The following is a 15176-nucleotide window of genomic DNA, read 5'->3' on the forward strand; positions in this document are numbered from 1 at the left end:
GGCTCGCAGCTATTGATATGTACTCCTTGTACTCCTTTAATCCAATTTAAAGGACGTGCACGTGTGCAGGCGGTTTTGTATGCAGCATTTACATAAAGTAATTCATCATTTTATACACATGTGTTTTGTAACCTTACTAAAAATGCATCATTTACCTTATTTACATCATTTTGTTCCCACAAGTGTTATGATAAACTACTCATGTTTGCGTTATGGTGATGATGGTTTTTTTTTTTGTTTGTTTATTGTTCTCGCCATGTGTTGATTTTGTTGCATTTAACACGATGAATGCATGCAAAGGCATTATTACCCCGGTTCTATCACTAAGAAATGAATTAGAAAATGTAGCCTTCTTCCTCCTGGCACAGCAAAAGCTGGCATGATAGAGTGAACGGCTGCCACACATGTCACCGTTAGGGGGCGCTCGTAGCTCGCTGTATGTCAAACTGGAAGGAACGATGTGAACAAAGTTGCTGGGCAGACTTGTAACACAACCGGACTCCCAGTGGCATCACCTCTTGTGTGTCTTCCATAAAAAAAAGGGGGAAGGTTTGGGTCCATCAGCCATCGATCTCTGATCAGAGATCATACTCATTGGATCATTCATCATTCCATCTCCGCGTCGATATCTCCGAGCGTCACCGTGCGCATTATCTGTCACGCACCATATTGACAGGGAAGTGTCATGTTTTGGAGACCCTTTTCATTGGAGGACGGCCTGGCGAGTTCATTTTATTAACGGGTGATCGCGATATTTAATAAATGAATAAATAAATTGCACAATGGATGATGCGCTTGTTTGCGGAGTTCGCGGGAGTGAAAACCCACCCTTTTATTAAAAAACTGGAAATGATCTATACATTCGATTTATGAACAAACATGTTTCTGCGAGACGAGGCGACCACTTCAAGTCACGTCACGACAGAACCCAACCCACACACACACACACACACACACACACACACACACACACTCCCCCTAAATTCCACTGTTAAGTTAGTCGCTCTTGATAACTTCTGTTGTGCACGGATGCAGGTCGTCCTCCCACGCAGTCAGCTCCAATCCTCTCCCGTGGCCCCTGATCCCTCCTCGCGCCGTGCGTCGTGGAGCGTGTCCGGCTCCAGTGTGCACGGACGCGGGGGGGGAGGAGGGAGGACTGTGTTGCGCACAAACCGGTGCGCTCCTGGTGCGCCCCTAGCGGCTGCGCAGTTGAAACCAAGAAAGGAAAAGAGAGAGAGAGAGAGAGAGAGAGCGAGAGAGAGAGAGGAAGGGGGGGAGGAGGAGGCTGTTGAACTGACTTGTAATGTGTCTGTACGCGCACGACGACTTATCTCCAAGTTAAGCACATGGGTCTCACGGGAGCGGGGTCTTTTCGCAATAAACCAACTTTTCGGGGACGCATGAGGTTCTGCAGGCTGATGTCCGTCCGGCCGCGCCATGCGTGCAGCTGAGAGACGCCGCGGAGGATCGGAGAGGTGCCACAGACGCGTCTGAAGGAGCCGAAGAAGTGTTTGTTTTGTTTGTTTTTTTGTGCGTGAAAACCCTCATTCTCGCCGGTTCCGTGGAGTGGTGGGCGGGGGTGTGCGTGCCCGCTAAGTACAGTGCGGTTCCTCTCTCTCTCTCTCTCTCTCTCTCTCTCTGTCTATATATATTTATATATATATATATAGATATGTATATATAGATATATATAGACACACACATACATATATATATATCTATATATATATATTTTTTTTTTAATTTAATTTTTTTTTTGGCGAGATTACGGATGAACCCCTGGGTCAAGCAGGGATACGAGTTCGCCGGATACCCCGAAGAGCTCCGGGTGACCTACTGTTAAATGGATCCTCTCGATTTCTGGACACTGAAACTGGCTTTTGGTCAGTAACCAGGACCCCGCAGCAGGACTCCCGCAAACTCGGATTAGATTCGCCCGTCGTTTTTTCTTTCCTTTTTTTTTTTTTTGTTGGACTTTAATTTCCTGCGGTGAATTCGAGGATTTGCGCGCCAGCCGTTGGATGTTTAATATGCCAGTATGGGTCCGCTAGCGTTCATCCTTGTTGGTGGATTACTGTATTTTCAAGTTGATGGTGAGTCGTTTTTATTGTTTCTTTTATAAGATTTAGATTTTTTTTTTTTGGCGCACAGGGGCTGGGCGCCCCTGGGACTCCTTTCCCCTTGATTCAACCGGTTTCAGCAAAGTTGTGAAAATCTCATATGTGCAAAGTACATTCACGTCATTATTTTTTAATTTTAAATTCAATTCCACTTTAATCCAGACTGTCTTGAGTGTCATGTTTAGGAAAAAAGAAAGTTGCTGCATCTTGTAAGAAATTGGAAATTTTCTTCCATATTCGCACATCTGAGGGTTGTAACAATATTGATAGTAGGGCTCTATCATGGAACTGTGATAACCTGAAAATTTAAATAAAAGCCTGTTCTCATTCTTCTCTCAGGAAAAAAGCAACATATAAGTCATGTGTTTTTGATAACAGTGTGGTTATAAAGTCCAGAAGGACCAGGTGGAACAAGCTTGCTGGAATTTATCTCTGAAACTGCGTTGTTTATTACCTGTAATGTTGAATTTGTCTGGGGAAGTGATTGTCACATTTGATTTCACGCTGTTTGTCTTTGGATACAATACAGCAGCTTGGGGTTTTGCTGTTTAGATAAATTCTAAGCATTTAAAAAAAAATAACAACCTTTTTTAAATCACTTGGAAAACAAATCAAGAGGGCAAATGGTTGAAGTTAACAGAAAGTAGTGGGAAAAAAAAAACAAAAAAAAAACCTGTGGATGCTTTGGCTGAGGGGTTGGAGGCGCCCAGCAGCAGGTAGCACTGCAGCACTGCTGATCCTGCTTCTGCCTTTCGGAGATTTGATTGTGCACTGTGGCATGCACTGTGTTGTGCAGTGCCTCAAATCCAAAGTGATGTCCCTCCACCCTCCCACCCCACAACCTCATTATTTCCTGTATCTTTCATGAATGCAGGTGATAGCTAATGAGAATGATACTGCTGTTTGTTTCTCCTCAAATTAAGTTAAAATACTCCAGGGTCAGCATTTTTTTTTTTTTCTTGTTTGTTTATTTTTATGGTTTTTTATGAAGCACCGATTGATTCGGCGGCTCGCAGGCAAAGTGATTTAGTGGTGGAATTAAAACAGCCTGAACCGGCGGAGTTAATATAATGACTCGCATCAATCACGGATACAGGAGGGTTTAGGTGGAAGAAATGATATTTCAAAAAAAAAGCTCTTTTTATTACCGATGGGACAATAAGAGGGATTAAAATGTATTTGAATTTTGAGTTAGACACACCTTGTTGCATGCATGGATATGTGCAAACAAAGAGGGGCTCTGAATCAGGATAAAGCCTTTGACCACTTAGATACTGTGGCTTTATATTGGCACAATTGTCCATGGTGATTCATGTGGCTATTTGCACAATATCGCAACATCCACTTGCGAGTTGTTTTTTTTTTGTGTGCAAAAGTTGGCCAATCACCATTTTTCTTTTCTTTCACCTGTCAACTCCTGCTTTTGTTCATAGCAGCTGCGAGTGTTGCCACTGAACCGTTTCCAACACAGGCCTCCGAATCTTCAGTAGGTAGCAGATCACCTCCCACTCCTGCTCAGGGTTTGAGGTTCTTTTTTTTTTCAACTCTTTTCTTTACCTTTTTTGGTGTCTTTCACTCTGTGCTCAGCCAAGCCCACTGGTTGCTAGGCACTGGCTGAAGGCATTGGTAGTCACCCGGGGGGGGGCGAAGATGCACATCTCCCAGGGAGCACTGGATCTTCCCAATCATTTGCCTGTCACCCTCCTCTTCCCCCCTCATCCTTCCATTCCAGTAGAACTAACCCATCACCCAACCCTTTTCAGAGGTAATCTGAGGGTCCTTGGAGAGGAGGAGCCACCTCTAAGAGTCCACTTAGGCAGACAAAAAGGTCTGGAGTTGTATTCTCTAAAGCAGCATTGCCAACAAAGCCAGGCCTTGTGAATGGCGTCAGGCACTGTTTAGTGTGCTGTGATTAATACCGCGGGTGTGTAGAAGAGGAGAGAAAAGAGGAGTTGAAGGCAGAGGAGAGGGATAGAAGGGGTGTATGCCGGGATGGTGCCGTGCTTGGAAAAGAGCGAGGGCGAGTCTTGGGTCGAGCCCCAAAATACGCAACTTTACAAACAAAATAAGACTTGTGAGGTTAAAGATATTTCTGGAAAACCAAGGGATTAGTTGTTTTACATTAAGTCCTCTAAGAGCACTGTTTCTTCTTCTCCCTGCATGGGACTACTGTACACCTTCCATAATGGACATTCACTCTTAATTCCATACTATTGTGGTGATAAAGGGATCCAGCAACCAGAGATGTATGACAAATAAAAGGAAAAACCTAACTGGGCGTGGAAGATGGGCCACCAGGAGACACCAGACCTTAGCAAGGTGCTACAAGGTCTGCTGGAAGTGTCCTTAAAACAAACAACCAAAAAAAAAAAACAAAACAAGATATTTCCTTATTATTGTTTTGACAGTGGTGAGCCCACCGATGCTGTGTGGCTTGGAGATAGTGGCACTGAGGAAAAGACAGGAAGCAGCGCTGGAACTAGCAGAGATGAAGATGTTGAGGTTCTCTATGCGAGTGAGGAGGATGGATAGAATCAACAATGAGCCTGTCAGAGGGACAGCATGTGTTAGATGTTAAAGATAAAGTCAGATGCTCAGGTTGGAACTGCCAGGCAGGAGGCCTGGAGGAAGATATGAAGATAGTTGGTGCAAGAGAAAAACGTTGTGGGAAAAGAGTTTGGATGGAGGCGGTCGATTTGCAGTGACCCAAAGAGGTCAGCTGAAATGAGAAGTGTTTTGATGATGGTATTGCAGCATGGTCTTCAATTCCCACTGCTGAATCTCCTGTGAATTTTATTCCCCTCTCTGTAAAAAAAAATAAAATAGCTAAGAAGTATCAGTGAGAAGGACATTGGAGGGACAGCAGTTCCTGAGTGATGTGACTCATCAGCAGAGTTTCGTACCTGAACAGGATGTAGATCGTCCCGGCATCCCATGCGATGAAGATATCGGAAATAACAGCGTGTCAAGATTGCTATGTGTCTGAAATCCAGAGAAAATCAATCTCCATAACCGACATCCCTGTCTTCTTTTTTGTTTTTTGAAAAGGAAAGAAAAAAAGAAAAGAAAAGAAGCCTCCCAACACTCCCCCAAGATACCTGCTGTCACATTCTGCTGATCTGAAAGCTTGGCAGACCTAGTTACTGTTGCTAGGGCAAGATTGGAATGTGTTTGTGATAGCTCCAAAGAAGGCCATCAAATATAATTCTCACCCAATTTTGTCTCATCACACCCTTTAGTGGCTTTTAGTATCCTATAGATTTTCCTGCCTCACCGCTCATTTATCCATTTATTAATGTATTTATTTATTTTCTTTTTAATTTGTCACCTAACTATCATTGACAGTTAGATGATGGTGGCTAAGACCTTTTGGGTCTCAGACTGTATCCAGGTTTTTGAACAACAGCAGAATTGGTACTTACATCCACTGGCTTTATGTATGAGCATTTGTAAAGGGAGAGGGGAGGGGGGTGAAATGAGATATAATAATTGAAAAAAAAAAAAGGGTCAGGATGAGGTTTTATTGCCGAAGCCCGTTGGATACCGAACGGCTCTGTTGATGGTCATGATTGAATGGAAGAGGTTTAAAGTACTGCACCGTAATGGAAAGTAAGCCGAGATTAAAATAGTCTAAGTGAACGATGAGGCAAGCTGGGGTCATTGTGTGAGAGCCATTGCAGTGTCTCGCCCCAAATGTGATTGTTCTGCTTGAGTTGGCGGTGTTTAGGCAGCTCTATCGTAATTGCGGTTAATTTGCTGAAATGGCGCTGCCATAATGACGAACCTTCATCCGAGATCTGCAGGAATCTCATCTCAACTCTGTGCCTCGGACTCGTCACTGTCAAAGTAGCCACTTTCCTCTGTATCAAAGAGCGCCGCTGTTTATTCTCTGATTAATATCAAGAACGACTGAAGGGTTGAGGCTGTGCGAGCGAAGAGGAGGCGGGGGGAGGGAACGGGAACGAATAAAAAGGATGCGGTGAGCACTTGAACAATGAGAATCAAAGTGTAGGTCCTTTGGTTTGTGTGAGCGTGCCTGTCAGCTCCCATGAACTTTTAATGGCCAAGTTGGCTACCAGCGAGCCTTGTTGGCTCGTGTTTAAGCAGCCGCGTCTTGGCGCGCTCAGGTTAATTCTTTCCGATTTTCTGAAATCGAAAGCGAGGGAGAGAATGTTAGTGTCTGACAATGTAGTCAGCTGACAAGTTTGTGCGCATGTTTGTGGGTTGGATAATACTCTTTCTACTTTTAGTTTAGTTTTAGTTTTGGGTGTGTCCCCTCTGCCTGCAACAAAGGAAAAGAAAATAACGGACTAGATGTATTCAAATCATTATTAACATGAATGCCCGTGCTTTTTGGGAGAAGTTTGTATCTCTCTATCAAAGAATTGTTTGATTTCTATGCAGGAAGTGGATAAGCCTTTCTTTTCAAACAATCAAAAACAATAAGAAATACATAAAACAGCCACCTGCTCTTCCTTCCTTCTGCCAGGGCCGCAACAATACGAGATATGTAACATTTGAGATGAAAGTGGAATGAAAATAACCAAATAACTAAATAACTAAAGACTAAAATAAGCCAAAGACATAGTCATGGAAATTATTATTATTATTATTATTATTATTACTAATATTGTTATTATTATTGGTGATCCTATGTACCATAGTAATTACAACAAAAACAATGATAATAATTGTAATCGTATGAATAATAATTCTCTTTATTATATAGAGGTAGTTTCACTAAAAAATAACCCCCCCCCATTGCAATTAATCCACAAATGTTCATGTGTAAATGCGCAATATGAGAACATACTGCTTCTTCTTCTTCTTTTGGCTTTTCCCTTCAGGGGTCTCCACAGCGAATCAATATCACAACATACTGATTTACTTAATTGTATTGTGTCTCGATTTCATTATCAGAGCCTACATTTATTCTTTCAGTGCTTTAAATAATACTAAATGCACATGTTCAGCTTGTAGCACTAGAAAAGTATCAAAGTAGAATACTTACAGCTGTTCACTCCATCCACCATGTACAGATCCTATCTCTGCATAACCATCCGTCATGAGGGTGGAATTCAAACACACACCTGTGACGGTTGCCTAGTGCGAGTGCATGTGGGATGCGTTATATGATGAATTGAGAATGCTAAGTAAAGAAAGCAGTCAGGTCTTCCACCTGCCTTACACACCTGCACTCACAGAACACACACCTGTCCCCCCCCCCACCCCCCCACCCCCCCCTCCGGGGCCTCGGCGTACACATAACCCTTGATCTATTCATCTCGGGTTTTCTGAGCTCCGAACAGCTGATTGAGACAGACAGAAAGCAATCGGGTTAATGTTTTATAAATCTGGATTATATTTTAACATGACTGCATATCATTGTGGTAACAGAGGGTTAGAATAAATGAGGCATCTCAGGTTTGAACTGTCCTGCAGAAAGTGCTTGAATAGACAAAATACTCCGCCCTAAAGGCTTTTCTATATCTTAATGTTCCATTGCTGCTCTGAACCATTATCTTCGGCTAAGGGTCAAATCACTCGATATGAAATCGTCTTAAGCCCAGCAGCAATCCGCAGATACATGGGAAACTTGCAGAACTATGCATAGGCGTTGTTGCTGTACTATACACACACACACACACACACAAACACACACACACAAAGCAAACAATGTAGTAATATCAGAAAGATAATGATGCTAAACAGAAAATAAACAGAAAACAGAAAAGTCTTCATTGTAATTAATATGGCTCTGTCGACCAAAGTGGTGATCTAAATAAATCACATTATATTGTAATTCATGTTGTAATCAATTGGTCACGGGCTGTTAAGTAATGCATCGAAGTTCACAAAAATCAAATTATTATCTAGTTTGATTATACCAAATACATACTAATATGCTCCCAAGCCCTGTTGGTGCTTATTGAGTAGCTCTTTCTCATGGGGTGGGTTGATGTTGGCGGGCTTCATGTTTTTTTTTGCTTGCACTGAGATTTCAAGCACTAATTTCAGTAACTGTTTCCTTGGTATCCTCTTGCTTGCTTTTTGTCAGGCTCTCTGAATCCAAAGCATCTCCAAGCAGCTAAAACTTGTTCAAACGCTCTTTTTGATTAAGTCATTCCACCAACATTAATGTGTTGTTCATGACTAAACAACAAATTATTGCTGGCTTTTTGCTGTCTCAAGTAACTGTTGGTTTACTTGATCATTATTTCCTCTGGCCAAGTTTTACAAACATTCCTATAATTTTCTTTTTTTTTTTTCTTTATTTTCCACTTTGACCTTTTTGTAGGTCTGTACTTTGTGAGTGCACTTGAACTTTACCGGTTTATAGATTCCCTCAGTTCATAATCAATAACAAACTTAATTTTCCTCGCTGTCACAAGTTTGTTTAGTAGTTGCTTTTGAGTGTCTCAATGGTGTCTTTAGGATGAGGTTAAGCTGTCTGATAAATGCACACGCCAAGATGAGGATGGGCAGCCTGTCAGAGTGCAGCCAGTTGAGCAGTATTTTCAAACCACCAAATTCATCCTCCAGCCAGCCAAGACAGCTTTTTCGCACTTTAAAGTAATAAATGCCAAAAACTGTCCAAAAACTACTGGGAGCTCCCAAAAAAGTTTCGTCAATAAGACTAAAATCTTTCTGCATGCCTATAAAGGCACGCTAACCACTGTGGCTGGCTCAGCGTCCAAACGTGAATAAGAATCACCACACCCTCACTATTTATAGATTTTCTAGGTCTTTTAACTAGGTCTCGAACCAATCAGAATGACAGAACATATTGGAAGTCCTGCAAAGGTCTTTTTTTTATCAGCAAGAAATGCAGTTATTGTCTTCTTAATCCTTTTAAAGTGTTTGCTGCCTGTTCTAGAGTAGCTATTTATATTTATATCTTCATATCAAGTCAACCAACACCGAGATAACTGATTGGGATTTACTCCCATTTTCATGAAAGCGGTGGACGTCATGCTCGATGGGGTTGGATCCAGACACCTGTGGTGTAAACTGACACGGGAGCTGAGCGGATTTGTTCAGACGCAGGACTGTTAGTGATACAATACACGATGAATGGCGCTGCGATAGACTGGCAACCGGTGCAGGTTAAACTCCGCCTCTCCGCTAATGTCAGCTGGGATTGGCTTCAGTCCCACCACAACCCTACTTACAGGATAAGTGGTAGAAACAATGAATGAATGAACGGTTTAAGCTGTTAAAACCAATAGTTACATCAGACGGCATTATTTAATTATGTCGCCATTATGGGATATTATGAAAGTGTTGTAATAGCACCGGGTAAATGAATGCATGTGTTATAATAAGCCTTTAAAGGCCCGTCTATTTGTTTGCCACTGTTTCTCTTCCGCAAAAACACAAGCCGCACTGCTTTGTAAACAGCACCATCATCGCCAGGGGAGAGTTGATTTAGTGCGTGCTGGCTCCCGGTCAGACTGAGTTTGCAGCAGGAGCCTCGGTTTGGAACATGGCACAGACCAGGTGTCGCAGCCACCGTGGCGAATCCAAAGAAGCCCCTTAATGGCATCCTTGAACGTTTGAACCCTCCAGTTTCACTTTCGGGATCACGATGATTGTTCTGGGGGAACTCGCAGCCGTTTGTTATTTAGGGGTCCAGTAGCGGCTCGACATTTGTTGAATTATTAAGTGCAGTGGGTCCCTGCGTGTGTCACCGAGTGTGTATGTGTGTGTATCGGAGACTATTATTTTGGTTGTTGGTATGGATACATAGGCCGAGGTAAATTGAATGAGTCCCTAATGCACTTATTGCTTGCATCGCTGACTGTGGCTCACAGAGCAGGACCAGATGAAATGTCCCGTGCGATACAAATTAAATTAATCTAATCTCGACTTACCATACTGTACTTTTGTTAAGCGCACACACCGAGCCATAAGAGCCTTTTATTGCTTCAATCTAGTGAGCCATGCATTTGCTTTTCCTAACGGTAGCCAGTCAGGTAGAGGGCAACCGGGGTGTCTGTGGCTGGTGACCGTCCTCATTGACATGCAGGGACACTGCGGTGTTTTCTCTACAAATCAGGGCCGCTGGCAAACCTTTAATTACCCACTTATTTCTAACTCTGCAACACAGTGTCCCTCCAGATTTTTTTTTCTTCTTTACCAAAGTAATAAAACATATATTAATTTCACCCTATTCAATTGGAGGGTGAAGCTTAGCATTGAAGGTAAAGAGATTACAATGCTTGAGGGAGGAAGGAATTGATGCCATTTATTACTTACAACTGAGTTGAGTAGACTACACACACATGCGCGTTTACGAAACACACATCTTTAGACTATCAACAACAATATTTGCTTACTTTTTTTTTAGTGATGATAACTGTAATAAAGCATGCTCAGAAAAATGGTACCCTACAGCACCATACCCTGGCACAGGGAACCAATCATTCATTTTTTTTGTTTCTCTTGTCGCTCTGCTGAGATATAATGTCATCTGAATTGTTGATTTACCTAAATAAATATCCATTTGGGTCAAAGGGACACAGTTTGCTTTTGCTTGGAAAAAAAAGGTGTGTGTGTTGATTTGGGTAGGTTAAAGCATGATAGTTGGGCAAGCCACATTCCTGAGTGGCCTGTCATTAGAAATGATTGAACTTTACAATGCAGCCTGTGCAAGCGGTGATATTGCGCTTTTATTGTGCCTCAGCTTTCTGTTTAACATTCAAAAAGTAAATCGAAAATTCTGCAATTAGCTCAACAAAAAAGGGAGCCACAGCGCTGAGCTGAAGTCTGGAGGACAGGACGGTGTCAAAACTGATGCTGCTGTTTCAAATCTGAAAATTGATGGAAAAACAGCATGCTCCCCAAAATCATGCACCGGTTGGGTCTTACGCTGACTTTAATTCTGTGTAAACAACTTAAAGGTCAAACTGCTGCGAGATCATTTTCCGTGCCCCCCCCCGTGTAAAAGTGGACATTGAATCTGTTTCTGGCAGTTCCAGCAGTGACCTGACAGTCCTGGCAAAGCAATACCGGCATGCCACTGGTGACACTAATCAGGTGTGCGGATGGAGAACACCAGCGCCGCAATCAACCCACTTACTCCTTTCTATAAATACGTCCATCCCATTCTCATGTCTTTCTCCTTTTCTACTTTTAATCACTTGTCTCGGGTCAGCAATCGCAGCCCTTCTACAATAGACCATCTGCTTCTGGAGGTGATAATATCTGTAAGCTGTTTATTGCAACTGCTAGCAGAGCAAAGAGTAGAAATTAGCAAAAGGAAGGCGTAAACTGCTCACAGTCTGAATCACCTGGTCTTGGACAAAGGAGATATGCCGATTCCCACAGCTCTCTGTGTATAAATTCTGACTGAACGTTGGGTAGAGGCCAAACAAACACACATGCAGAGTCAATACAAACTCCATCGCCAGGAATACAACGCAAGAGTGGAATTCTGTTTGATATGTGGAGGGGAGGCTTGCAGAATGCAGACATTGACCGTGTCTCTTAGAATAACTTGGCTGGTTTGAGTCTGGAGAAATTACTTGCTGTCTTTGTGAAAGTGCACCGATATAAAAGGGAAAATATCATTCCGCCGCTGTATTGAAGTCCCTGACAGCTTGAATGGCGCATCTCACTTGAAAACATTTTAGTCAACATGTCTTACCTCTATTACAGAACACAAGAATCCTGTATTAAATCACATCCTCGGAATCCTGTGTACCCCCTCCCCCCCATCTAGCGGGGTCATTGCTGTACCGCTGTTGCAGAAAGTGACTTTTTCGCTTCAAAGAATCTTTTTAGATGAAGCAGTATGCAAACCGATGCGGGACAACAAAGCCTGTCAAAAGCAACTGCTGCAGAGGAGAAAACAAAAAATCCACCCATGTCTTCATCACGAGGATTTCGCAATATATTTGGGGGTCCGGCAAGACAAAGCAGGTTGTGCTTAGTGACACCTAGCAAAGACTAGGTGTGCCTGCTACTGGGACTCACTAGAGCTCACGCGCTGTGACGTTACTGACAGCGGGCCGGAAAGAAGATGAATTGTGGGTGCAGAGTTGCTTTCAAGTGTCACTGCGGGCCAGTGGGGAGTCACGAACAGCCAGTAACATCATTCTAAAGCTTCCCCCCGCAGTTTCCCTGTCTTGCTACCTCACAATTCCCTTCTGATGACATGACTGATATGAGTCAGTCAACCTCACGGTGGGGGCTGGAGTGTAACGGGGAGTAAGTGAGGCAGGCGGAGGGATGAGGGGGAGGGGTTGACTATATACTGTATGAAGAGGAGATGGAGTAGGAGGTTCAGGGGAAGTGGAGAAAACCTGCAGAATAGGAAGCAGGGGAGAATAAATTTCAGAATGGGTCTCCTGCATAATTCATTCCTTCGGAGTTCTCTTTGAGGATTTTTTTTTTTTTTTTTCTATACAGCTCTATGTCCATTGAGCTCGCTGAGCATTTTGTTGCCTTTTCAGTATCGGCATTTCACTTTATTAGTTTTTCATTTTTTTTTTTTGATACTTAATGGAGTCTCAGAGAGTAACTTTTTGACCTGGTCTGGGGTTGCCATTGGTTACCTGTGATTACAACACGTCTGCTGGCAGAATAACGCGTATCTCTTCGGGGAGTCCTTCCTTTTATGTCCTGTTGGAGACTGGTGTAGGTATTGATTTGGTTGGTGGGCTAGGATTTCTCCAGGGAGCTAATGAAAATAATTACAAAAACATCATCAAAGGCCTGACCTTCTGTTGCACACATGAATAAACATGTGACAGAGATAATAGAAAAGACTATTTCCATCTGTGTGGTGAGTGGAATGTGGAAGGATAGGCATTTATATCCAAAAATTTGGGACATTCGTTCAGTCGTGAACACTTTTAGCTCAACAGACATTTTTATGTATTCCATCGGATCGTCTCGATTGCTTTTTTTCTTTTTTGTCTTGTTTGTGTTTTTGGAGGGGAAACGCAGATAAAGCATAACTGTACTGTAAGAAAGCTAGTTCAGACACCGTGTATTTCTTGGAATGTACATTGCTAAATTTGCGTTCGACTTCAGTGAAGCCAACATAAGTAGTCTGAAAGAAAAGGCACGGAAAAAAATCAGCTTCTGGTTCGGTAATCCCTCTTTGATTTCATCCTATGTCGGCGGGCTTGTTTGTTTGTTCTCCGGTTCCCGCTTTTTCTCCTCCAGGAGTGGATGACTGCACAGTAATGGCGAAAAGTAATGGCGATGTTATTGCAGACAGGGGGAAACCACGGCATTTTGATTGGAGCGTGTGCCCCGAGACCCAGTGAAGTGCACTCGCCTCAGTTCGGAGAGCACTTGATTGCACAGAGCCAATGATCGCATTACAAGGGCAACAGAAAGCCCATTTACTGTAAAGAGAGTGAGAAAAGGGGGCCCCCGATAGGAAGCTTAAAATTGACTCTCATTTCTTGAAGGAGTTTGGCTTGATCACCGGACAGTGGGGATATAAATTAGATATTTTAAAGTGATCTTTGGTGCAGTAAAAATCTGGGGCTGTCACACCAGGTCACAATGCACTGACACACACACACACACACACAATGAAGTGCTTTTACCAAACTTATTTGCATTATTTATTTTGTGCCATTTTGACACTGCACTTGACTTCTCCTTTGCCAAGGAAGGATGCTGAGCAGCTGTGTATGAACATCGTTGCACCTAGCTCTGATTCTCTGGCGGTGAAAGAACAATTCGAGAGGCGTCTGTTGTGTTCATTTCCGCAGGAAAAAGGGAAAGCAGATGGAGACTCAAGGTTTAAGTGATTAGAGGGCAGTAGATTGGAATACAAATTGGATTTAAAGAAATTAGACCGCTATAAATCGAACAGCGCCACTGCAGTTCAGTTCTGTGCGCGCACATTTGTCTTAGCTGGCACACCCCATAGGGCCTGCGGATTATAGGGAAAGCAGATGTTCTGTTGAGATAAGAATAAATGCGCATTTGACACTCCTTTAGAGGGAGATGGGCTTCTCCTTGTCCGTCCTTAATCTTGCCCTCCATTTATCAATGTCAGGGTGTTAATTACTCTCTAATTTATAAAGTCACATATTGCCAGAATACAAATTTGGAACCACAGTCCCCGCTTTGACAGAGAAACAGCAGGCTGTCTAGTTTACCAGCGAGAGAAATTGGGTGACTTGTACCATCCCCAAATCCCCTCCAACCTATTCCATAGCTTTAGGTGTAACGTGATGCCAATGAAATCTAATCTTTCCGACAGATGCAGGACGTCACCGCCCCATCTACTTCGAAACACTGTCTGTGGCCCCACTTAGCAATACAGGGCCTGATCACTAATCAATGACAGGGAAATGTAGGGAATTAGCACAAATTAGGAAGCAGGGAGAACAGACTGACATCTGCTTAGGGGTCAATATGCCACCGTCTGATGCCTAAACCCTGTTAAGACAACTGGTGGACACACACGTTGAACATCTACGTGAGATACACAGAAATGTGTATATACTGCCGATGATTGTGTTTTTACGTGCGCTTGCGCTCTTGCCTAAACACTCAGCAAAGAATAAACCGGAGTACAGGTTCTGCTGACTCCCCCGGGGACATTTAGGTACAAGGGGTCGTGGAGCATATGCACACCCAGGCAAACAAAGAACTGGAACCTCCTGTGTTTTGCCTTCATTTTAAAATTAGCCCTTACGTAGGCACAAAGGGTAAAGTGCTCTTGCGTACCGCAGACATCATCCCATTTTCCTGCTGCACTGCCCCGGGGAAGGGCACAGTCGTCATCTCACCTCAATCACAAGCACAGCCGCAACTCATTTTAAGACAGAAAGCACAAGTACAACAAAGTGCAACACCAACAGGTTAAAATCTGGCTCCCAGCGGGATCTGAGTTATTGACTAAGTATTGACTGGGGTTCAAACGAAAAGGAAAAGGCTATTGGAAATAGACTTATTCCCCATTCCCTTTAGTGCATCAAAGTGTGGGTCTGGATCAAACTCTTTGATTGGTGCACAGTTCCCAGGGTCTCCGTGATTTGAATATGTACTTGTATGGCCTACAGCACATTATAGTTGAGGCCC

At 43.1% G+C, this 15176-nt stretch overlaps 1 protein-coding gene across 8 annotated transcripts in view; it reads left to right on the forward strand.

Moving 5' to 3' along the window:
* robo2 (roundabout, axon guidance receptor, homolog 2 (Drosophila)) overlaps positions 1-15176 on the forward strand; it is a 286436-nt gene that overhangs the window by 110013 nt on the left and 161247 nt on the right. The window contains exon 1 of one of the 8 annotated variants that reach the window (XM_086164715.1): positions 1571-2093. The exons of 6 other annotated variants lie outside the window; for them this stretch is intronic. In XM_086164715.1, coding sequence (XP_086020841.1) covers positions 2039-2093 — 55 coding nt within the window. In that variant the 5' untranslated portion in view covers positions 1571-2038. Of the gene's footprint in view, positions 1-1570; positions 2094-15176 lie in introns of those variants that run through there. One more of the 8 variants, XM_086164714.1, reaches the window with a different exon arrangement.

This window comes from Fistularia commersonii, chromosome 18 (assembly GCF_037954325.1).
Source record: "Fistularia commersonii isolate RoL2024-O1a breed Wild chromosome 18, RoL_Fcom_v1.0, whole genome shotgun sequence".
NCBI lineage: Eukaryota > Metazoa > Chordata > Actinopteri > Syngnathiformes > Fistulariidae > Fistularia > Fistularia commersonii.